Raw genomic sequence first — 24184 nt, 5'->3', positions numbered from 1 at the left:
CCTTGCTTAAGCACCTCCCCTTACCCCCCCCCCCTTCCCTTAGGCCCCTCCCCTGGCCACCCCCCCATATCCTCAGGCCCCTCCCCTGACCCCACTTCCCTTAGGCCCCTCCCCTGACCACCCCCCATATCCTTAGGCCCCTCCCCTGACCCCCCCCCCTCCCTTAGGCCCCTCCTCTGATCCCCCCCTCAGGCCCCTCTCCTGACTCCCCCCTTCCTTAGGCCCCTCCCCTGACCCTCCTCCCTTAGGCACCTCCCCTCTCCGTACCCGGCAGTAGGTCTCCACCAATCAAAGAGCTGTGTGTATTATATATTTATTTATGCACGACAGACAGACAGTCAGACAGACAGACAGCTAAATAATCCCTGGTGGGCAGTGTGGAACATTGTTCCTCCCTGTATTATTGTCAAGGACCTTGACAACGCCACTTGATTGCCTTGTCCTCGGCGAGATCAGGACTGTGTAAGCATAGAATAGTGCATTCCCTTTAAATTTCGATTTAAAGCGTTCGTGACTGCAGGGATTCATCTTATTGGTTCTTTCGGTAAAGTCACGTAGAAGGGAAGTAATAAAACAATAAAAATAAAACATAATAAAATAATATAATAAAATAATATTATATAATAAAATAATTCTCACGACGTTTCGGCCACAACGCAAGCAGCCGTCCTCAGGTGAATAATGAAACACCACCAAGCTTGGAGCGTATATTTAAGCTGGGTTGGAGGGAGGAAGAAGAGCGCCTTGACAAAATAATTTGCATATCAAGAGGAATTTAGCATATTTATGGCAAATGCGTAGGAGGTGGGCGGGGGGTTTCAAAGTCATATTCTGCTCGTGCATTATTTTTATTATTTTATTACTTCCCTTCTACGTGACTTTACCGAAAGAACCAAGAAGAAAAAAAGCGCATTCCCTATCAGCCATAATGCATTCCCATCCATCCACGCAGGCCCACTGATGTATTGGTTCGGTGTAGCCGCGAATATCGAGCAAACTCGAGTGTGTGCGCGTGTGTTGTTGTAGTGGGGAGCGGTGGTGTAGCGGTTAGCGCGCTGCGCTACGAACCCGGCCACCCGGGCTAACACCAGTGACGATTATTTTAACCGGTCCTGGGCCTCCCCTAGGTCAACTCAGCCTCAAATTAGTACCCAGTGCGGTGTGTAAACATCGCCACTGGGGAGACAAAGGCGGCCGGGCGTGGTGCTGGCCACCCACCCCCTCGTGTGCCGTGCCGTGCCGGCCTTAATAGGCGCTCGCTAACAGCATTTGCCCCAACAGTCTGTTAAGGCTATCTCTGTATTTGTCTTGTTGCGGAGTGAAACAGGCTGAGAAACCCCTGGGCTCGTGCATGATAAAGAAGAATAATAAGATGAAACCGAGACTCAAAATGCAATTCAGGTTCATTTATTTCCGCGAAACGTGACGTTCACAGCATCGTCGCGCGCGCACGGGAGAACCCGGAGTTTTTGGTTTTCACCCGAGACGAATGCGACTTCAGTATTTCTTGATGCCGCGGAGAGACTGAATCACGGGGCTGGAGGCCAGGGTTGCGATTTCCGCATGGAAAATGCGGAAGGAGGGTTCAAATTTTCCCGCATTTTTGCTAAAGTCAACCGCAAACGGTGGAAAGACTACTCCTATGACCGCGCGCTTTTAACAACACGTTAATGCGTTCTATTGGAAAGGATACATCATGTACATGTGCTCGTAATCACGGCTCCGCTTTTGAATAAAGTATGTGGTTCTTGTGCGGAAATGCGGAAATCATATATTCATTCCAATCAGTAACTCAAAGCCCTACGTGATGCTGGGCCTTGCATGTATCCTTTCCAATAGAACGCATTACCGTGTTGTTAAAAGCGCGCGGTCATAGGAGTAGTCTTTCCACCGTTTGCGGTTGACTTTAGCAAAAATGCGGGAAAATTTGAACCCTCCTTCCGCATTTTCCATGCGGAAATCGCAACCCTGCTGGAGGCGCCCCAGTCGCTGCACCTACGGTACTCGCCCTGCTCGAGCAGGTACTGGCGCCCGCGGTAGTTGGGCTCCTCGTAGGCCACCCAAGCGCCGTCCAAAATGCGAATGGAGCGCACTTCGCGCTGGCGGTAGCGGTCCGGCAGGTTCGAGCAATCGTCGGTGAGCTCCATCTCCTGGCCTCCAAAGTCATCCTGCTGGTAGAGCTTCATCCGGTTGCGAGCGCTGTTGTACTGTCGGGAGGAACGGAAGCAGGTGAGTGCAGTGGGAGTTTGTTCCAGGGATTGGAAAGCAAGACGGGGAAAGGATCGAGAGCGTGAGTGGGCGCAGAGATTTTGGAGTAAAATATTCTTAGGTTTTTTCGGTAAAGTCACGTAGGTTTAAAATTAAAATTAATAAAATAAAATCAAAATCACGACGTTTCGGAGGCAACACAAGCTTCCGTCTTCAGGTGGAACCGCCACAGCACGCTTGCTGAAGACGGAAACTTGTGTTGCCTCCGAAACGTCGTGATTTTTATTTAATTTTTATTTGATTTTACTTTTATTAATTTTAATTTTTTACCTACGTGACTTTACCGAAAAAACCTAAGAATATGAATCCTTGCAGTCACGAAAGCTTCAAATCTAGAATTTGGAGTAAAAGTCGAAGCAAATCGGCACCGAATATCTCGTGAGAACGCACTACTAAGCCACACGAGCGGGATTGCCCATAACTTACGCCACGGATTGCCCTGCAGGATCCGATCCGCTCACAGTTGCCCACCATGCGCTGGGAGTCGGAATATTCGCCCTGCTCCAAGATGTACATGCTACCATTGTAGTCCGGTCGCTCGAACAGCACCCAGGCGCCTCCCTCCACTCGGATCGAGTTGCATCTCGTCATGTGCGTGCTCATGTTGGGGCAGTCCTGGATGCATTCATAGCGGCGGCCCTGGAAGCCTCGCTCCTCGAAAAAGACGATCTGCGGACGCACACGCGAGAGGAACAGCGTGGGTCTCGACAACAGTGGCTGTGACGTGCGTAATTCAAGGGGGACGTCCCTCCCAACCAGCCTGTGGCGGAGTTTTCGCGGTTGAAATCGCGCAGGCCGCCCTGGTTACAGCCAGCAGGACCTTATTATCTAATAGACCCACAGTACGCACTGTGCCTCGGGCCTACGAAAGAATAATGTTTTACCATGTTTTTAGTTTGCTTTGTACGATTAAAAAAATGTAACCAAGATATCTTCTGGAATTTTTTTTAATAGTAAGAATAGGCAACGGTGTTTCCAATTAAATCTGCGCTCCCGTCGAATTCGGGAACAGACGAAACAATAACGAAATCTCTCCAACGGCTGGACGAAGTACGCGTGGAACAAGCGAGTGGCAGCGGCGGTAGTAGTGACATGGGCTGGCAGCAGTACCAACTGGAGACATTTACACTGAAGGCCTACGAAACAGAAGTGTCTAGGACCCTACAAGAACCTCAATTCGGCTCTGGATACAGGGAATAATGCTTCGGCGTGTATCGACTATTAAAAAAATATCACTCGTTCGTTTATTAAGTTGATTGAGGGCCCAGATGGTTCAGGATTGGGCAAAATCCCCAGCCCACTTTCACTCCATGCCACTGGAGGGCACAATACGAAGCGTAACGAACTCTGCAAGAAAAATGTAACAACAACATAGTGAAGAATCACAATTAGTTTCGACACTCAGTGTCTCGCCAGCTTGAGTCGGAAACGCTTGAACCAATGCTGTTGAACAGGCAGATATGTTTTAGGCGAGATGTTAACTGCAGGGGGCCATCGGTTCAATCCCGACCCTGATGCCTGCTGTACATTTGTAGTTTGCGTGTTTCTCTCCCCGTGGTCGCGTTCATTTCTCTCCGGCTTCTACGGGTTAACCCTCCGCATTTCGAATCAACATCACGCGTTTAGAATATTTGGCTGCTGTAAACTTTCCACGTGATAAGCCACTTCGTTGAGCTATCATTTGTGGCCAGGTCGCTTCTGAAAATAGCTACATAACTCAGTGGGCCTTACTTGGTAAAATAAAATGTATTTATTTTTCATAGTTATAGTTTATAGTCTTGGTTCTTTCGGTAAAGTCACATAGAAGGGAAATAATAAAATAATATAAATATAAAACCAAAAAAATTCTCACGACGTTTCACGAAGTTTTAGTTTAGTTAGACATGCCCATTGAGATAGCTGTAGCTATAAATAAACGTAGCAAATTGCTCCATATTCAAGCAGCTTAAATTATTTTTTTATATTTTCACAATCATTCAGCAATTTCCGAAACGGAATATCAATTCGAACAAACATAACTAACGTTCCAAAATATTTTGTCTTTCTGAAATGAACATTTCGCGGCGGGAAAACGTGCAGTGGGTGCATGTAAAGCACCATACCTTCTTCATGGTGGAGTAGATGCTGCAGACAGGAAGATCCAGAATGGTTTGACTCATGCAACGGTCGCCCTATTTATACCGAAACGCGTTAATTGCTGAAAGAGCATCACCATTGTCCAACCACCACCGCCATCACGGGGAGCTGTTGCTAAAATGCAACACAGCCCTGCGGTCAGTGTCTGCGGAGTCAGCGAACGTGGCCGTCGTTTTGCTCAAATCGCTGAATCGAGAAACGCGAGCACGTGCGTGATTCGTGAATAAAAAAAATTGTGCAAATGCCCACAACACGGTGCGGAGACAAAACACCCATGGTGGACGTTCGAAAGTGCTTGCTTTTTTTTGCTTATAGCTGAACGTCATAACACAGAAAAATGTGCCTAACGATGAACGTTTTCAATCGGTGCGTATACTCATGACTGCTACTACTAACTACTGCTGCTGCCCGCTGTCACGCGTGGCTCGTTGGTAGGAAAAGTATGGAGAGTGGGGAAAAACTGAAAGGTGCGCGGATGAGACTTGGAGGGATGCACGCTGGGAATTAAAGCGCGCCGCGGTGGCTAGGAGATGTTAACTACCTCGCTTGGTATACAGGAGGTCTTGGGTTCATTCCCGACCATGATGATGCCTGTTGTATATTTGGAGTTTGCGTTTATCATCATCATCATCATCATCGCGGTGGCTAGGAGATGTTAACTACCTCGTCTGGTATACACGAGGTCTAGGGTTCGATCCCCACCCTGATGATGCCTGTTGGAAATTTGGGAGTTTGCGTCTATCTCATCATCATCACGGTGGCGAGATGTTAACTACCTCGCCTGGTATACACGAGGTCTAGGGTTCGATCCCCACCCTGATGATGCCTATTGGAAATTTGGGAGTTTGCGTCTCTCTCATCATCATCATCACGGTGGCGAGATGTTAACTACCTCTCCTGGTGTACAGGCAACAGGACGGTACGGACAGGTTTGTTTGCATCCCTGAAAGATCGTACATCGAGTGTTCGTAAGTGGAGGAGTCAACGTGTGCGTCTCCACGCACTCCTCTGCGCACTTTTCGGCTTTCGCTTCCGTTTCCTTTTGTCGGTGTCGATGTTTGACCCGCGTCGCAGCTGGCGAGACCAATGGATGTCGAAATCCAGTGCGTGCACGTGTTGCTTGAACCAGTGCTGCTTAATAAATGATGCACTCCAACCGAAGGTCGTGGCCGAGTTTCTGAACCACAAAACAGCACACCTCGTAAACGCTCCGTGCTTTGGGAATGTCGCGAATACCAAATGTGCTCAATTATTATTCACCATTAGAGCACTGCAGTTGTAACACAACCCAATATGGGTTAAACTTCCGAAATTGTCTTTAAAGTCGTTATTTCTCGACCGGAGTGCTATTTCTGCGTCGCGACATTTAACACCCCACGCTGACATTTGTTCTTGTCGCTTGTTACATCTCAGCTCGGAATGTGCGCGCTTTGCAAGTGTCTCCGAATCGTGCGAAGCAGCGATTGGTTGGTGCGAGTCGTCAATTAGGGTGCTTCTGCTGCAGCACAGCCGAGGCGCGGTCCTTCGGAATGTGGCTGCGGCAGTGAATGGGGTTGGTGGTGTGAAGTACGAATTCCCGGAGGCCACTTCGGAAGGGGCTTTTTGGTTAAAGACCCAAAGTGTAATTTACCACCCCCCACCCACCCACCACCACAACAAACAAAATAGACTCTCAATGCTGGCATGCATTGCCACGGTTTGGCTACGTACGGTGCGAAAGAAGTTCGACGTACGTACGTACATGCATCGGCACATAAACAACGTTCGTGTACGCAGGCAGCCTCCGTCTGCGCAAAGTTATACACGTGAGAGAGCGGGTGGTAGTGAATGGTGAGAAGGCTTTGGGAGTGGTTGGGGAAATATTAGGCGTCCTTGTGATTGGGTCTGCGATGAAGCGCTCGTCGTGTCTAATTGCTACGTTCGGCTGTGAGAATAAGTGTTCAACTTGCCGGTGAGTGAGTGAGCTGAAACAGCAATAAACGGCTCGTTTAACGCGTACACACGTGTCAATTGAATGTGTGATATGTCGGGTGGTGGATGGTTTTACGACACAAATGTGGCCAGATAATTACGTTGGCTCGCCCAAAAGATCTAATGTGAATCTCAAACGGTTGCTTAAAGCCAGAGATGTGTCATTATCAGTGTGCGTAATGTACACACCAGAAGTTCTATACGCTGGGTATCGAAAGTACATACTAATGAATCAGTCCTTTGTCAATCCACTGCTAGATGACAGCGTCCACACGCCGTGTTGGTCCTGGAGGTCGCTTGACCATAATTCACTACGTGGGTCAGTGCCGGTTGGTAAATGTAAAAGAGATGTAGTCCAAGACCACAACTGGGAATTAACGCAAGTCACCGGATGCATAGTGCAAGTGCGCTAACCACTGCGCCACCGCTCCACTCCATAACGATACGTTAAAAGAATGCCTGGTACCGATTTTGGCTTCTCTTTTCTTCTTGTTCCACGCTCTACTATCGGCGTACCCTCCACACCATATATCGGTTTGAAGAATATCAGTTTCATCTTCACTCACATCGTCACGTTGCGGGTGAGACCGATTGTATTGACATTGGTGCATCGTGGCGAGAGAAGCAGTGAAGATCGACACAGCACGTCAGGACAGTCAGTCCGGTCGCACGGAATTAAATAGTTTTTTCTCTCCATAAATGTCAGTTGTGTTTATTCGCAGCCGCCTTGAGCGACGAGATCGGTCCGTGTGACAGGTGCTCGATGGATTGTCGTCCGACTAGAAATCGGTAAAAATACAACAGCTTCATAGCTCATCGGATTCCTACATAAATATTCTGGTCGTTGCATCGCAGGATCGTGAGAGGTGGCAAGTGGCTCTGGGAGGCCTTCATCCAGCGGTGGATCGATCCGAGCTCATGACGATGTTGAAGAGATTTTAACTTCTGACAGAACAGGGGCATTTTGCATCTCGGTTTCATCTTCCTCTTCTTCTTCAAGCACGAGCCCAGGGGCTTCTCAGCCTGTTTCATTCCGCAGCAAGATAGATACAAAGATAGCCTTAACAGACTGTTGGGGCAAGTGCTGTTAGCGTGCGCCTATGAATGCCGGCACGGCACACGAGGGGGTGGGTGGCCAGCACCACGCCCGGTCGCCTTTGTATCCCCAGTGGCGATGTTTACACACCGCACCAGGTACTAATTTGAGGCTAAGTCTACCTACGGGAGGCCTAGGAACGGTTCAGATAATTGTCACCAGTGTTGGCCGTGAGCGGGAATTGAACCCGGGTCGCCAGGTCAGAACAACACAGTCACTCACATTCAAGTTTATTTGTTTATCCAAGCTAGAACTCAGGAGGTTATAATGATAGTTGAATTTACAAGAGTAACCATTCACCCCACTCAATCACATTCACTCACCCATTCAACTACTCACCCACCCACTCGCGCACTCATTCAACTACTCACCCACCCACGCACACACTCACTGACGCACCCATTCATCTACTCACCCACCCACGTACACACTCACCTCTACCACCACACTGCAGGTCACAATACTAATCTCCATGCTTCTTACATCGCACTACTCCACTCTGAAATTCCTTCCCATAATCGTATTTTTTCAAACAAGCTCATATAACCTTACTCAATGTAAGACATGTGTTACCACTGTACACTTGCATATTACAGCGTTGATAGGGGTGTACAGCGAGACGACCCACAGACACAACACAAACACGCTCGTCTTCAATAGAAGCGTTGCAATTACTCAATTTGGATTCCACAGCAGAGAGCAGCAGCTGCTGGCAGACAAATGCCCTCTCGCAGGCCAAGTGCTGTGCCACCTTGTGACGCACAAGGACAGCCATCACTGGGGGTCACCTTGGAATGTGTGCGATGAGATGTGATGCACGCATGTTGAACTTCTTTCGCACCGCACGTGGCCGCCCGTGCGAATCGGAGGTGCGTGATGCAAGTCGCTTTGAGCTGTTGAGACAATGAAGAAATGCGCCATGGCAATGTAACAAAAACACACACACATCACACTCGAGGTGTATTCGAAAACAAGTTTGGCTGGCTCCGCTGGCTGGCAGGCGGGAGGGAAAGACGGACGGACGGGGGCTGTCACGTCCAAAGGTCGCGAGTTCATATCATTATCATTAAAATGTCTGCTCACCGAAGCATCATTTGAGTCACGATGTCACACGCGAAGGAAGCGAGCGTCTCCAAACGCTGCGCTGTGAGTCTCGAGAAACGCGCGCGCCGTGCAGCCGACACCTGTCCCTGCGGCAGGTGCCGAGAGCCGGGGGGGAGGCGAGGGAGGGGGCATATCACCTGAGCAGCCTCCCACCTCACCCCATCCGTCATTCCCAACGCAGGGGTGTGACTGGGGGACCGTCCTCCCCCCAGCCAGCCAGCCGCACCGTGCTCTATAAAGCGAGCGGAGCAGCAGCAGCAGCCGTGGGGACGAGACGCAGACTCCACGAGCAGCAAGTAGGTCAAGTGGCGACTCTGCAGTAGCCGTCTCGTGACTCGGGTTGCCATGAGCATTGTTTGAGCGCCACGGTTGCGAGATGTTAGCTGCCTTGCCTGGTGTGCAGGAGGTCGTGGGTTCCATTCCGAGCCTAACGTCTGCTGCTGTGTATTTGGAGTGCGCGTGTCTCTCTCTCTCTCTCTCTCCCCGTGGTCGCGTGGATTTTTCTCCGGGTTCTCCAGTTTTTCCCTCCACACTGTCCACACTGTGTCCACCAGGCAGCCTGGAAGAGTAGACCAAATGCTCTCTATGCAGTAGTCGCCTCCAGTGGCGTGGCGAACAAATGCATGGCTGCGCGTTTGTCTTTATTGAAAGTGAGAAAGAAACTACGGCAAATGGTACCACGCGGTGACCTCAGGCCGCCGTGCGATTTGTTCGTTCGCTGCGTGCCGATCAGTGCATTCATTGCTCGCGGTCCGCTGGAGACCGATTCACCAATTGTCATCGTTTCAAGACTCCTCGATTGCAACCCCCGTGTATCATTCGCCCGCCCGCGTAATCGCGCGTGCCTTTTTTTATATAGGACAATGGAGCAACAACGGGCCTACGATATTCTGAAGAAGGGCATCGCGAGCTTGGATTTCGAAGGGAACGCCGTTCCCTCCGAGTTGCTCCTGACGGGAGACGAGGCATTCCCAGTCGTGGTCAACGGGAGCCACCAGGTGCTGATCGCGGCGTCGCGCTACGGCAAGGGGCGACTCGTGGCGCTTGGCCACGAGACTTACCTGGAGTCGCCAAAGTTCGCCAAATTCCTCGTCAACGCGGTCACGTGGCTGAGGCAAGGGGCGCCGCACGGCCACGTGTCCGTCATCCACAAGCTCGAGGGGTTGAAGAAGATCCTCGACGGGAACGGCATCAAAGCCGGCGTCTCCGAGAAGGTCGACAAGAGCGCCGCGGTCCACTGCACGACCACCTTCTCCTCGTCGAGCAAGGAGGAGGAAGAGCTGGCGCGTGACCTCGTGGCGTTTGTGAAGAACGGGGGCGGCCTGCTGATCGGGGGCCAGGCGTGGAACTGGGGCAGCCACAACAAGGGGAAAGATGCCATGAGCCACTTTCCCGGCAACAAGATCAGCGGCGTGGCGGGAGTTTACTTCATGGCGCACACGGGGAACAAGGGCGTGTTCAAGATAAAGGAGTACATCCCTGCCAACTCCACTATTCTCAGGTGAGAAATTGCACAGGCGACTGGCACATTCTGGTGCTTTTGTGGCGAGATGTTAACCACCTCGCCTGGTTTGCAGGAGATCGTCGGTTCGATCCCGACCCTGACGATGCCTGCTGTATATTTTGGAGTTTGCGTGTCTCTCTCTATCTCTCTCGCCGTGGTCGCGTGGATTTTTCTCCGGGTCCTCGGATTTTTTTCCCTTCACATTTCGAATCAACGTGCATTCAGAGTCTTTGGCTGTTCCAAATGTCCACGTGATCAGCCACTTCGTCGAGGTGTCCCTTGTGGCCAAGTCACTTCTGAAAAAATTAACCCGGAAAAACAAAGTTTTTCACTATAAATCCTTTATATGCGTGGCATCGGTTTTATTTTATTATTCATTTCTGTTTTTATTGAGTAAGAGTTTCATTTTTATCACATTGGTATTTTAAATTAAATATGAAAAAAAAATTCCTAAAAAGTGGAAAATTTTGGAGAAAAAAAATTCACGAAAATAAATTGTCACGCACAACGAGTATGTGTGCAAAATGTCAGCTCGATTGGATCACGGGAAGTGGGTTAAAAAACGACCGAAAGATTTGCACGGTCGTAAGCGCGCAAGCAAGCAAGCAAGTGAACTTAATATAAAGGATTTAATAAGTAAACCCGTAAAAACAAAGTTTTTCACTCTAAATCCTTTATATGCGTGGCGGCTTGAGTCCTCTCGTCCTCTGGCTTGAGATGGCTGCCACCTATGGGTCAGATGATTGTCTGCAGTATTAAACAATTGGTAATTAAATATAATATTTTTGTCCTATAAAGTGTAAAATTTTTGAAAAAATTTTTCACGAAAATAAATTGTCACGCACAACGAGTCTGTGTGCAAAATGTCAGCTCGATTGGATCACGGGAAGTGGGTTAAAAAACGACCGAAAGATTTGCACGGTCGTAAGCACGCAAGCAAGCAAGTGAACTTAATATAAAGGATTTACAAGTAAACCCGTAAAAACAAAGTTTTTCACTCTAAATCCTTTATATGCGTGGCGGCTAGAGTCTTCTCGTCCTCTGGCTTGAGATGGCTGCCACCTATGGGTCAGATGATTGTCTGCCAGTATTAAGCAATTGGTAATTAAATATTTAATTTGTTTTCCCTAAACAGTGTAAAATTTTGGGAATTTTTTTCACGAAAATAAATTGTCACGCACAACGAGTCTGTGTGCAAAATGTCAGCTCGATTGGATCACGGGAAGTGGGTTAAAAAACGACCGAAAGGTTTGCACGGTCGTAAGCGCGCAAGCAAGCAAGCAAGTGAACTTAATATAAAGGATTTAAAAAAAGAGCTACATACCTCAGTGGGCCTTAGCTGGTATTTTAGTTAGTTTAGGATACCTGACGACATTCCTTTATTGTTCATTCCAGAACTATTCTGCAAATAGCGACGCGTAAGACAGTATGAGTTGCAATAATACTCGACAGCCCTCTGTCAATTCGCTGCTGGATGAAGGCCTCTCAACGCTGCGTCGGCCATGAGGGGGTTTTGACCATACTTCACCACGCTGGTTAGCGCTGGTTGGTGAAAGGCGGGGTAACTAGGACCGCTTCAGATTGTCAATGATGTTAGCCGTGGGTGGGGATGGAATTCGGGTGTCAGAGTTCACAATTCGCTGACCACATGCCCCACCACTCCCTCCCCGCTGTGTAATATGTATCCGCCGTAAGTGACTCAGTGATTCGCAATCGGAAGGTTGCGAGTTCAAATCCTGGTTGGGGGGGGGGGGTGATGATGATGGGGTGACTCAACCCATCATCATCATCCCTCCCTCTGGGTCGATAAAATAAGTACCACTTTTGTGGGTACGTTAGTCGTGTTTTGTCCTATGGATAAACTCGCCTTCGCCATGGGAATGCGGACATTTACCCGAACTGACTCAGTGCCGTAAAGTTGAGAAAAGCAATGCTCGTTTGTGCAGTAAATCTCTCACTGTTATTTGGACTAGATAATGACACTTTCGTGTCGTTTGATAGCTGCATTAAAGAGCTACACTCGTGGATAATTTAACTTTTTTTACGTTAGCATTGACGTCATCTCTTTAATGGGGGGGGGGGGGGGGGGGATTAATGAATGAATACCAATGTCTCGCATGTTTTGTGTTTTACAAACATCTGGCTAGATCATCAGTTTCTCCCGCAATGTTTATCAGCTACTCCCACAATGATACGAATTGCAGGAGTAACTATCGTTTCCCACACCTCTGCATCTCTCTCTCTCTCTTTCTCCCTCTGAGAGAGTCAACGGCCACCATCCGCGAGCGTCAAACAAATGAAATATACATAAACAATGACAACAAATCAATTTTCTTGGTTCTTTCGGTAGAGTCACGTGACTTTACCGAAAGAACCAAGAAGATGAATCCCTGCAGTCACGAAAGCTTTAAATCGAAATTTAACTAATCAATTCTTTCATCCGGAGCAGACAAAACATCCACTGGACCAACGACTACAAGCGCCTGGTGGCCGGTGTCACCGCGTTCACCGTCGAGGGCAACCCGTCGCAGCTGGTGGCACACGGCTCCACCGCCTTCCCCATCGTCGTGGACCTCAACAACCGCACGCTGATCGCCGCGGCGCGCTACGGCGAGGGACGCGTCGTGGTGCTCAGCCACGAGGGGCAGATGGGCACCGAGGCGATGAGGCCGTTCATCTTGAACGCCGTGCGGTGGCTCGACGCGGAGAGGCACGGCAAGGTCGGTGTGAGCGGCGTCAAGGGCTTGAACGAGATGCTCGGCAAAGAGGGCTTCTCCAGCGCCGCGACCGATTTCCGTCCGGGCCTCAGCGTCTTCTGCTGCGGCGCCTACATCAACATGCCGGCCCAGGAGCTGCACGAGTTCGTCGCGGAGGGCGGCGGGCTGATGATCGGCGGGCACGCTTGGTGGTGGGCCTCCAAGAACCCGGGCAAGTCCGTCTTGACCGAAAACCCGGGCAACAAAATTGTCAACAAGTTCGGCATCAGCATCCTGGGCGCTGGCATCAGCGGCGGAACGTTCACGCCCATCGCGCTCAAGGTGGGCACCGCTCCGTTCAACGTGCGCTACGCGGCGTGCCACTTGGTCAAGCACCTCGTGCACAACCACGCGGGAGATCCGCTGGAGCTGAAGAAAATGTCGACGTGCCTGATGCAAGATTACATGCCTCTGCTGCACGGCGACGACGACGACGCCTGCTTCAAGCCCTTCCAGCAAGTCGGCCGGCAGATCGTCACGTGCGCGAAGCTGCCACCCGTTGGCCACGATGCTCCCGTACAGCTCAAGTCCACCGATGGATTCCTGATGGCCCTCGCGAACGCCATCTACAGAAACGGTGTCAAGGTGGAGAAAAATATGCCCAACCTGGGCCAAAAGTTCCCTGGGATACCCATTAAGAAAACCGCCGCAAAAGGTAAACGCGTCCTCTCTGGTCAATTACAAACGGTCGCTCTCGAGAGGATATACCCTTGTGCAACAAAGCGTGACGCTCAATTGGAATTCCCTTCCATCAGCGTGTCTCCCTATCCTATCCCTTGAGCTCCTAAGTGCCCATGCAGATCAATATTTATAAAAGGATATGTTGAATGGTTCCGATTAAATTATTCCATCCATCACTCACTTCGGGGACACATGGCCTGCATTTACCATTAATTACACCACGTGGCTTTTCGATACAAAACTCGTGCGCGCCTTTAACCGAGGGTGTTTCCTGCATTGATAATTCAGCGGAGTTGGCAAGTGAACTTAAGCGCATGTGACGTGGTCGAGTTCAATGTTTACAATGTGTGTATCAATGCATTGTTTTGCCTTTCTAGGTGTGATGCAAGTCACAATTGATGGGAATAATCATGGTAAGAACACCCACATCGACATACAAGACAATCTCATTCTTAGCCACTCTTCAAGCACTTAGATGTCTGAGTTTTTTATGAATAACCGCTCATTAGTTGTGTTGGAAAGATCTGCCCTTCTTCACGCCGGGATATCTGAGAGCGCTTTACAGGGAGCAAGTGACTTGTGTCACACTGCGCAGAACAAGGTGACTCAACACCGGCCCTCAAGGGGGCATCAGTCTGCCAGTAGTCGGCGATTATCGCTCTGTGTGTTCCCGATTAAGCAATTTGCCGTGCAAATTTTTACATTTTGCAACGCCCACCGCGGGGGTGAAGCATATTTTTACGAGTAAATACAGCAGGCACCACCGCAGTATTAACCAGGGCGGCCTGCCAGATTCGATAAACCGCGAACCTCTGCAAACAAGCGGCGAATGCCACTACTGCCGTGCCGCGTCACCGCCCATATCCAATTCTCTCGCATGTTCTCGTGCACGTGCGTGCGTGCGCGCGCGTGCGTGCGTGCGCGTGCGCGTTACGAACGCGGCGACCCGGGTTCGATTCCCCCTCACGGTCAACCCCAGTAACGATTATCTGAACCCATCCTGGGCCTCCTCTAAGTCGACTCAGCCTCAAATGAGTACTTGGTGCGGTATGTAAACATCGCCAACTAGGGAGGCAAAGGTGGCCGGGCGTGGTACTTGCCGTGTCAACACCTCGTTTGGCGTGCCGGCCTTTGTAGGTTTAACTCGCTAACAGCACTTGCCACAACAGTTTGTTAAGGCTACATCTTATCTAAAAATTATTGAAATAGCGCCTTGGTACATATTAATGTAGTGGTGAGTGAAATTGATTATAGCAAACAATGGGGGGGGGGGGAATCTGTGATGAGTGAATTCGGTGAAAGTAAAATCGATGACAGTCAATGATGTTGAATGGATTGAATGAATGAATGAGAAATGAGTGAAAGCCATGTAATGAGAATACGAAGAGGGAAAAGTAACGGTGGCGGTTATGATGGAGAGATTAAGGGGGGTCGTGGGGTGAGCTAGGGGTAACAAGAAGTGAGTTTTGAGTGCGGCGCGGAAACTTGGTGAGCGAAGGTTACTGCTCAATGTGGAGCGGGGGAGGGGGGGGGGCAGTTTGTTCCGGTGCGAGAAGAGACAGAGACCGAAAGCGTGGATTGAGCGCAATGAGAAGGAGGGCCAGAGCTAAGTTTAAAAATGAAAAAAAAATTACGAAATGATGAACGAAGCAAAGTGCCGAATACACCGAGCATCTTCTTGTTTCCACTGATCGTAATTTTTTTTTTTTAAAAGAGAGAGACAGCGAAGATTGAAACCGCAGAGGGCGAGAAGGCGACACGTGGCACGGTCTTTGTCTGTGCGTGCGCGACAGAGAGCGACTGCTGGAGGAGCACCGGGCTGTACGCGCCTCCCGCCGAGACCATCCGCATCACGGTGCCCAAAGCCCACGTCAAGGGCGGCCTGCAGGTGTTGCCGCACGAACCGCGAGACGTGCATTGGCGCCCGCGTTCTTCCCGTGTTGCACGCGTAACGCCGGCGCCGCGGTGGCTAGGAGATGTTAACTAACTCGCCTGGTGTGCAGGAGGCCGTGGGTTCGATCCCGACCCTGGCGATGCCTGCTGCTGTATATTTGGAGTTGGCGCGCTCTCTCTCCCGTGGTCGCGTGGATTTTTCACCGGGTCTACGGTTTTCCCCCTCCACGTTTAGAATCAACATCACGCGTTTTAGAGGATTTGGATGCTAAAAATAAAAAATACACGCGATGATGAGCCACTTCCTTATCATCAGTGGCCAGGTCGCTTGTGAAAGAGCTACACAGCTTAGCGGGCCTTCCCTGGGTAAAATTTTAAAAGGTAGTAGTTAGTAGTAGTTGCATTATATAATAATAGGTGTTACCGATAATACGTTTTTCCCCTTTTCTGTGGCAACAAAACAGGTGTTAAGATGTTAAAACACCAAACTGAAACCTTTTACAAGGAATCATGTCTGCATTAACCACAATGCTTGTGGTCAGAATGCAAACAAAAAACACACTCTGATAAGAAATGCATTGTCCTTGAAACTGATTGGTCCACACCAGAGACAGCTTTTTTTGTTTGCCTCGTCTCAAGCTGTGTTAACCAGAGGACGCCAAAAGGCGTACAGCCCAAAGACATTGCACTATCAGGGTAATGAGAGCTCGGGGTGAGCATCTCACCCCGAATGAGACGAGGCTCAAAAGAAAGCTGTCTCTGGTGTGGACCAATCAGTTTCAAGGACAACGCACATATTATCAGAGTATGCGGTGAACATGCAAACAAAAAAACATGCTCTAATAGCATACGCATTGTCAGTATCAGAGCATGTCTTTTTGTTTGCAAGTTCACCAAAAGTACGTGTGCTTAATGCAGACATGATTACTTGAAAAAAAATTCTTATTTGTGTTTAAACGTCTTACCACACCTGTTTTATTGCCACAAATGGTAGAAACCTATTGTTATATTTTGATTCTGGCAAGAAAGGTCACCCATGTCGCAAGTAGGATAGTAACATCTCATCCTGTGTTCTTGGAATATGCTTGGAATATGCTCCAGAGGGGGTTCAGCCCTTGTCGTCTGCCGCTGACGCTCGCTCGCTCGCTCGCTCTCACCTGCCCAGATCCAGATCGGCTCGCACACCGACGTGCTCTTCGGCAAGAAGGAGCCCGTGCTGCGCCACCCGGCCATCACCCGCAGGTTCCCGGTGCAGCAGGAGACGCTGGAGGTCGGCTCGTGCTGGGGGGGCCTCATCTACGTGGTCGTGCCCAAGCAAAGCAAACTGGGAGCGGTGGATGTCGTCGTGGACGGGGCGGTGCAGGCTCCCTGGTTCCAGCTCGGTGAGATCGCCCCCCACCCGCTCCAACCCCCTCCACTCCCCCCCGCCCGATGCCCCCCCTCCCCCCGTCCACTCCCCCCGCACACTCCCCCTCCCCCCTCTCCATCCACTCCCCACTACCCCCCCCCCCCTCCACTCCCCCCCTCCCGCTCCCCCCCCCCTCTCCATCCACTCCCTACTACCCCGCCCGCTCCCCCCCGTCCGCCCCCCCTCCCCCCGCCGCTTCCACCCCCAGCACTCCCCCCCCCCCCCACGTGTAACACAGTTGCCGAGCACAGGCCCAAAGATGTATATATATGAGGATTGAATCTTGACTTAAAGCTGTCGTGACTGCAGGAATTCATATTATTTGGGTCTTTCGGTAAAGTCACATAGATAGGTTCTAAGAAAATAACAAAAAAACGACGACGTTTCGATCGCAACACAAGCGGTGGTCATCAGGAAGATAAAAGAGGGGGACAGCTGCTAAGGCAGACTGTTTTAAAGGTTTTTTTAAAAAAAGGTTTTAAAGGAAAACCTTTAAAAAATCTGCCTCAACGCTTGTTTTGCGATCGAAGCGTCGTAGTTTTTTATTGTTTGTTTTTTACTTATACCTATCTACGTGACTTTACCGAAAGACCCAAGTAATATACGAGGCTTGATTAAAGGCAATGCCTCTTTGTTACAGCAACTAAGAGAGGCAAGAGAGCTAGAGTTGATAATAAGAGTTGGAGACTTGCATCATGGAGCAAACACGGTGGCGAGATGTTAACTACCTCGCCTGGTATGCAGGAGGTCGTGGGTTCGATTACCGACCTTGACGCCTGTATATCTGGAGTTTACATATTCTCTCCCTGGTCGTGTAAAGTTTTCGCCAGAAGTCCTCCGGTTTTCCCCTCCACGTTTAGAATTAAGACACGCGTTTAAAGTATTTGGCTGCTGTAGATGCCCACGTGATGAGCCATTCCTTTGAGCTATCATTTGTGGCCAGGTTGCTTCTGAAACACATCTATATAGATATAAAACATAATAATTATTTTATTATGGTTTATTTTTATTATTTTATTATTTCCATTCTACGTAACTTTACCGAAAGAACCAAGAAGATGAATCCCTGCAGTCACGAAAGTTTTAAATCGAAATTTTACATCTATATAGCTCAGTGGGCCCTACCTTGTAATTTATGTTTCTAAGTTTACAGTTTATAAGCAGGCAGCGACAAACTGCGCTTTCAAAAGCCACGAACACCACGTTTAACCCGCCAATTAGTATGACTATAATGACTGTTTCAACACAGGTCCCGTCGTGTGTGCGCGCGCTTTCTCGCAGGCAAGACCGGCGTGGCAGATTGGCAGCAGACAATCCGTCACTACCCGGCGCCCTGGTCCGAGTTTGAAAACGAAAACGTCATCCTCACCATCCCGTCCACCGATGCGAGGATGGTGAACAACCCTGAGAGTCTGATGAAGATGTGGAATAATATCATGCAAGCCGTTGCCACCTTGTCTGCCACCCCATTTCCATTCTCAAGACCAGAGAGATTTGTGGCCGATGTCCAGATTGTTATAGGTAATACCAATGCAATGCTTTACAACGTGCTTTGAAAACTCGCGTGTCATCGTATTTGTCTCCGTGCGTCTTTCTGTCTTTGGGGCCGTCCATGAATGACGTCACGCACCTGGGGAGGGGGGGGGGGTCAAACATTTGTGACGATGTGTGACAAGGGGGGGGGGTTGAGAAATTTGACGTCACATCAAAATGCGCAACTTTAAATAAATATAGACAACACGTTCTACTTAATTAAATAGACTTTTTAACAAATGTTTTCTCCTACAACATCAGAGTGCAGCGCCACATTAAATACGCACTACAATGACAATAGATATGAAGCATGATAATTGGTTTTTTACCCTTCTATCTGGCAACAAAACTGACACCTTTTTACAAGGAGTCATGTTTGCATAGACCGCAATACCTGCAGTCATAATACAAACAAAAGACATAACTCTGATAATGTGCACTGTCCTTGAAGTTGATTGGTCCACACCCGAGACAGCTTTCCTTAGAGCCTAGTCTCACATGGGCTGGACCAGATGACGCCAAAAAGCGCAGGTATTGCGGTCTATGCAAACATGACTCCTTGTAAAAAGGTGTCAGTTTTGTTGCCAGATAGAAGGGTAAAAACCCAATTATCATATTTTTACTGGCAAATGAGGTTCCCATGGTGTGAGATATGAAGCATGTTTTATTTGGGGGGGGCGGGGACAGCTTTGTGACGTCATAATTTAGGGGGGGTCTGACTCTTTGTGACGCCTTGTGACGAAGGGAGGGGGGGGGTAAAAATCGCGTGACGTCATTTACGGACGGCCCCTTTTCGTCTCTTTCTTTCTGTCTCTGTGTCTGAATGCCATTCGGCCGGCAGGATTGAATGAAAGTCTCACCTTCACTTAAAACATTATTATTGAATGCTAGACACATCTAATGCCTTTTTAGTATCATTTAATTTATTTTAGTTTCATAGTTTTATTCTTCAGCGTCTCTGACTCAAGAACGCAGGACAAGTAAATAATATATTTATTAAGATGGTGATTGGGCCCAGGAATGCACTGCCGCGTGGAATAGTGCCTTGTTCTCATAAGAACAAATATTCCCACAATGCAATGCGCCAGCAGCACTTAATAATTGTACTTTTTAATATATTAGTTTAATTTAGGATTTGTTTTCATGATTAAAGGAGTTGTTACCCAATAACTACTGTTAGCTAACAATTCATATGTCTATTTAAAAAAAAATGCAGTCGGATGTTTTATTTGTTTAAATCATCTCTCTAGACTCTTTATTTGTGTTATGAACAAGGGGAACTTCCTGAAACGTCGCCTATTATATATATTTTTAAGGCCATTATCGTTGATGAATGTATTGAGTTATTTGTGTTAATTGTGCTTGTGTACGACTGCCCAACACGGCAGCAGCAACATCAACAAATTCTTATTAAAAAATACTCTGTCATCATTTTTAAACGCAACCGCTATTTCACAGGTTTAATGCATTCGGGATATCCCATCATGCTGCACGTGTCGTGCATCAAGGGCATCATTGACGAGAAGTGCATGATCAGGGGCATGTGGCCTTCCATCCATGAGCTGGGCCACAACCAGCAGCGGGCGGCCTGGGAGTTCCCGCCGCACACCACGGAGGCGACCGCCAACCTGTGGTCCACGTACGTGCACGAGACGGTGCTGGGCATCGCTCGGGAAAAAGCGCACGCGGCGCTGCAGCCCGCCAAACGGGCCCAGCGCATCAAGGACCACCTCAAGAAGGGATCGAAGCTGGCCACGTGGTCCGTGTGGACGTGTCTGGAGACTTACCTCCAGGTACGCGACAGCGTCGAGGGGAGCTGCCAACAGGTGGCGCGGCGGGCGGTTGGCACATTGCGCTCGCTCTAGCCGCTGTCTCCCGGACACAGCGGTTCAAAGAATTGGGCGAGTTCTCTTAAATCCCTCCGTTTCCGTCCGCCCAGCGGAATGTAACGCGCGACCTCTCGGGTCGCGTGCGATGGGTCTAAAGTGCGGGCGCTCCACATCACTTGCAAGACGTTTGGCTAGCGTGGAAGGAATAGGCCAAACATGGTCCAGGGTTTACACCATTGGAACCTCATTTGCCAGTAAAAAATGAGAATTGTTTTTTTACCCTTCTATCTGGCAACAAAACTGACACCTTTTTTTACAAGGAGTCATATTTGCATAGACCACAATATCTGCAGTCTTAATGCAAAAAAAACATAACTCTGATAATGTATGCACTGTCCTTGAAGTTTATTGGTCCACACCCGAGACAGCTTTTCTTAGAGCATTATGACTGCAGGTATTGTGGTCTATGCAAACATGACTCCTTGTAAAAAAAGATGTCAGTTTTGTTGCCAGATCGAAGGGTAAAAAAACAATTATCATGGTCCAGGGTGTTCACCAGAGCTCCCTCCAGTGACAGCCCTTCCTCCGGTAGTGGCGTGAGCGAACACAATCGCGGAACTGCACCTGGAGCACAATTACCGTGCACTCTTGCCGGGGTCTCCAACGCAAGTAACATCAGAACTCCAATAAGCCGTGCTCCTGGTGATCGACAAACCCTAAGAGTTTGCGGCGTGCCCGCGGTTTGCAACCGCTCCCGTAATCCGCGGGAGGTGGAAATTCTGAATTCCACTTGTCCACGGAACTGCCTTGGGTTTTTTTTTTCTCACACGTATGAACACACGTTGGTGCAGCTGGTCAAGCGTACCAATCAAGCGTTGGGAAAAGTTGGGGCCAGTTCTGGCTGTGTTCCCGCTTGTCAGAGAATTCCCAGTCCTTGAAGTAAACGATCTCTCGAAAGTGAGAGTGAATGAATTATGCGCACGTTACAAATGAGTATTTATGGCCCTGCTGGCCAAGACTGTTGCCGTTTGCTAACCCTTTGTGTGCTCTCTCTCTCTCTCGTCGCCTCTCTCTCTTGATTATAGTTGCAGGAGGCATTCGGGTGGGAAGCATTCATGAAGATCTTCACTGCATATCAACGCATCAGTACCAAAGGGTTGGACAACAAAGGAAAGATGAATCTGTGGGCAGAGACATTCTCGAAGCAAGTCAACAAGAATCTGGTCCCCTTTTTTCAAAAGTGGGGTTTGCCCATCAATGACGACGTTGTCAAAAAGCTGGGAAGTTTGCCCGAATGGAAGGAAAATCCGATGTTAAAATACTAGTAGTGGGGACAGGTCGCATTCCACCGAGTCCCGCAATATGCAGGCAGCAGTGGATTTGCAAATGCATTTCAATGGGATATGTTGGTACGTAATTGGTTTGTGAAAACGACATATTTACTGAACACGTATGTTTTTCCCTGCCAAGATTATGACTCACTCATCTTTTAGGTCGTGGGCTTTCACGACCAATGATTCGTACCATTGCTTTGTTTCGGGTTAGGTTGTGTAAAAAGTGTGTGCCGTTAATCCCTCCCTGCGCCCGACACATCGAATGAATAGAAAGGGTCGCGCACCACTGGTGGTGTTTGGCCATCCTGTGACTTGCAATCCAAAGGCAGCAGGTTCGATTCCATATCCCGGAAATTAAAAGACCGGGGAAAGTTTCTCAAATCCACCCAACCCCAGCATCTGTCCACTCAGCATTCTAAACGCATTCACCACAATTGATCAACATGTTGCGAGCGGTGGGATAAAGTATGGGTACGTCCATCTCTTTCAAGACGTCTGATCAGCGTGGAAGAGTAGACCAAATACCGTGCTTACTCGAGGAGTGTCGGGGGTGCTCTCTAGAACTTCCTCGTGCTGGAGGTGTCTCCTACCAGCAGTGGCGTGAGCAATTCCATGGCTGTGCCTTTACCTCAGGGGTGTCCAAACTTTTTGCAAAGAGGGCCACATTTTATTGGTTCTTTCGGTAAAGTCACGTAGACGGGAAGTAATAAAATAATAAAAATAAAACATAATAATTTTGAAAACATAATTATTATGTTTAATTATTTTATTACTTCCCTTCTACGTGACTTTACCGAAAGAACCAAGAAGATGAATCCCTGCAGTCACGAAAGCTTTAAATCAAAATTTAGGGCCACATTTGATAAAGTGAAGATGCCCGGGGGCCAATAGTTCCTTTTGACATTGTTTTAACCACAAAAGTTACGTGGAAATACACACTGTTATAAAACAACTTTCATTGTCACAATTACCTTTATTTTTCAAATGCCAATGTAACCAAATATAAGCCACTCAGGCAAACGGGAACAACTCTAAAAACGCAATTCTGCCTTTCATTCAGTCAGATAACATTGAACAAACTGTATAGAATACCTTAAATTTCCATGAGTTTTATGATGTATTTATTCTGACAGAGCTGGCGAGCGATAAATTACACGTTATAAGACCGAAGCTGCGGGCCGTATGAAATCTGGACATGCCTGCTTTACCTGAATGTGCGATTGGCTTTATCTGCCTCACCACTTCCTTCGTGACAGTATTGACATTTGTACAGGTGTCAGTGAAAAGTTAGACTCGTATTAGATGTTCGGATTAGGCCATGTAATGATTTTCAAGTTTTGTTGTCAAAAAACCCTCTTTGCCGCCCGACGCAGACAAACAAATCAAAATTGTCACGTGAACACGCGTTTTAGCGCGTCAGTTCATCAGAATCAGAAGTTTATTTCCCACCGAGTGAAGCCCTTGGAGCTAAGAAGCTATTTGTTAAGGGCGACTTTGGCTGGCTGACGTCAAAGCATTCCACAATTACAGATTTTACAAAGCAAAACAATATAAAGAACAATTTACACAGCCAAAGTTGACACTACATAGCCTCACCCACATCTCAATTATGAATTAATATTGAATGTGACAACCTACGTGTTCAGTTAAACTGGTCACCGAGGTTACAATGTTGTATGTGGCAAGGGAACGCTGGGAAGATGTTTATAATTCTTACGTGAAAATAATTGGTGGTTGGCATTGTATTCAGACATACAAAGCAGACGTGAGCTGCTCTATATGCCTTGTGTTGAGATGTATATTAGTCATACCATGAGTCACATATGGTGTTAGTGGTAATATATTTGAAAAACACATTTTGTGATGAGGAGCAAACAGCCTAATGACATCGTATTTAAAAGTGGGGACTTGTAATGGTTGCTTCTTCTGAAACTTGGTGTTACAAGTTGGTGATTACTTAATAAATGAGTTTTAAGTATGTGTGTCAAGATGTGTGTAGAAACTGGAATATGGGATGTCATGGCAAAATATAGCCTATATTTCACATGTAACTTTAATTCGGGTGTGACTGCGTGTGCGACTCCTTCAACAGTTGCTTAAGTCACTCACTTTCACGTCCACTCGCAACAAAGGCAAACAGCGAAATAGCATAATTGTTTTTTTACCCTTTTATCTGGCAACAACAAACAAAACACGTTCCTTCGAAGTGGGCAGGTAGAACTTGGTTGGACAGCGCATTCGTGCACGACAGACAAATATGCACGACAGACAAATAATCCCTGGTGGGCAGTGTGGAACCTGTTGTTCCTACCTGTATAAAAGATAACTTGACTTGAGGTAGCCAGGCAGCCAGCCAGGTAGCCAGCCCCCTTAACTATCGGCCCCTCCCCCTTGCTTAGACACCTCCCCTTACCCCCCCCCCCCTCCCTGAGGCCCCTCCCCTGACCCCCCCTCCCCTGACCACCCCCCTATATCCTTAGGCCCCTCCCCTAACCCCCCTTCCCTTAGGCCCCTCCCCGTACCCAGCAGTAGGTCTCCACCAATCAAAGAGCTGTTTATATTATATATATATTTATGCACGACAGACAGACAAAAAATCCCTGGTGGGTAGTATGAAACATAGTTCCTCCCTGTAAAACACAACTCTAATACATTATCAGAATTGTGTTTT

At 48.4% G+C, this 24184-nt stretch overlaps 2 protein-coding genes across 3 annotated transcripts; one reads left to right on the top strand and one right to left on the bottom strand.

Moving 5' to 3' along the window:
• Window positions 1-1497: 1497 nt before the first annotated feature.
• Window positions 1498-8745, bottom strand: LOC133355002 (gamma-crystallin B-like). The gene is made up of 5 exons (XM_061572259.1): window positions 8734-8745; window positions 8260-8364; window positions 2695-2937; window positions 1968-2207; window positions 1498-1524 (listed from the first exon to the last, which is right to left on the bottom strand). The coding sequence occupies exons 1-5, from the start codon at window positions 8743-8745 to the stop codon at window positions 1498-1500; spliced, it is 627 nt and encodes a 208-aa protein (XP_061428243.1).
• LOC133355240 (TRPM8 channel-associated factor 2-like) lies at window positions 2003-23491 on the top strand. 2 transcript variants are annotated; one of them, XM_061572615.1, is made up of 9 exons: window positions 2003-2229; window positions 9435-10076; window positions 12529-13490; window positions 13894-13929; window positions 15310-15404; window positions 16575-16791; window positions 18099-18338; window positions 19809-20143; window positions 21265-23491. In XM_061572615.1, exons 2-9 carry the CDS (start codon window positions 9439-9441, stop codon window positions 21502-21504), a joined length of 2763 nt encoding a protein of 920 aa, XP_061428599.1. In that variant the 5' UTR covers window positions 2003-2229; window positions 9435-9438; the 3' UTR covers window positions 21505-23491. The 2 variants fall into 2 exon arrangements, with proteins under 2 accessions (XP_061428599.1, XP_061428598.1); XM_061572614.1 differs by lacking the exon at window positions 2003-2229 and adding an exon at window positions 8754-8871.
• Window positions 23492-24184: the final 693 nt, after the last annotated feature.

The sequence above is a fragment of the Lethenteron reissneri genome, chromosome 50 (genome assembly GCF_015708825.2).
Source record: "Lethenteron reissneri isolate LAM-NWPU_2019-01 chromosome 50, ASM1570882v1, whole genome shotgun sequence".
Classification (NCBI taxonomy): Eukaryota; Metazoa; Chordata; class Hyperoartia; order Petromyzontiformes; family Petromyzontidae; genus Lethenteron; species Lethenteron reissneri.
Note: the sequence above shows the minus strand (reverse complement) of the source record. Positions and strands in the feature narration are given on the sequence as shown.

Excerpts from the sequence above, each read along its gene's own strand:
- LOC133355002 (XM_061572259.1), bottom strand. Across the intron at positions 2,938-8,259 it reads CTCATCGCACACATTCCAAG|ATCGTCTTTTTCGAGGAGCG; the intron begins GTGACCCCCAGT and ends GTGCGTCCGCAG. Across the intron at positions 1,525-1,967 it reads ACTGGGGCGCCTCCAGCAGG|TCTCTCCGCGGCATCAAGAA; the intron begins GTTGCGATTTCC and ends CCCGTGATTCAG.
- LOC133355240 (XM_061572615.1), top strand. The coding sequence starts at position 9,439 with ATGGAGCAACAACGGGCCTACGATATTCTGAAGAAGGGCATCGCGAGC. Across the intron at positions 16,792-18,098 it reads GGCTCCCTGGTTCCAGCTCG|GCAAGACCGGCGTGGCAGAT; the intron begins GTGAGATCGCCC and ends GCTTTCTCGCAG. Across the intron at positions 18,339-19,808 it reads CGATGTCCAGATTGTTATAG|GTTTAATGCATTCGGGATAT; the intron begins GTAATACCAATG and ends GCTATTTCACAG.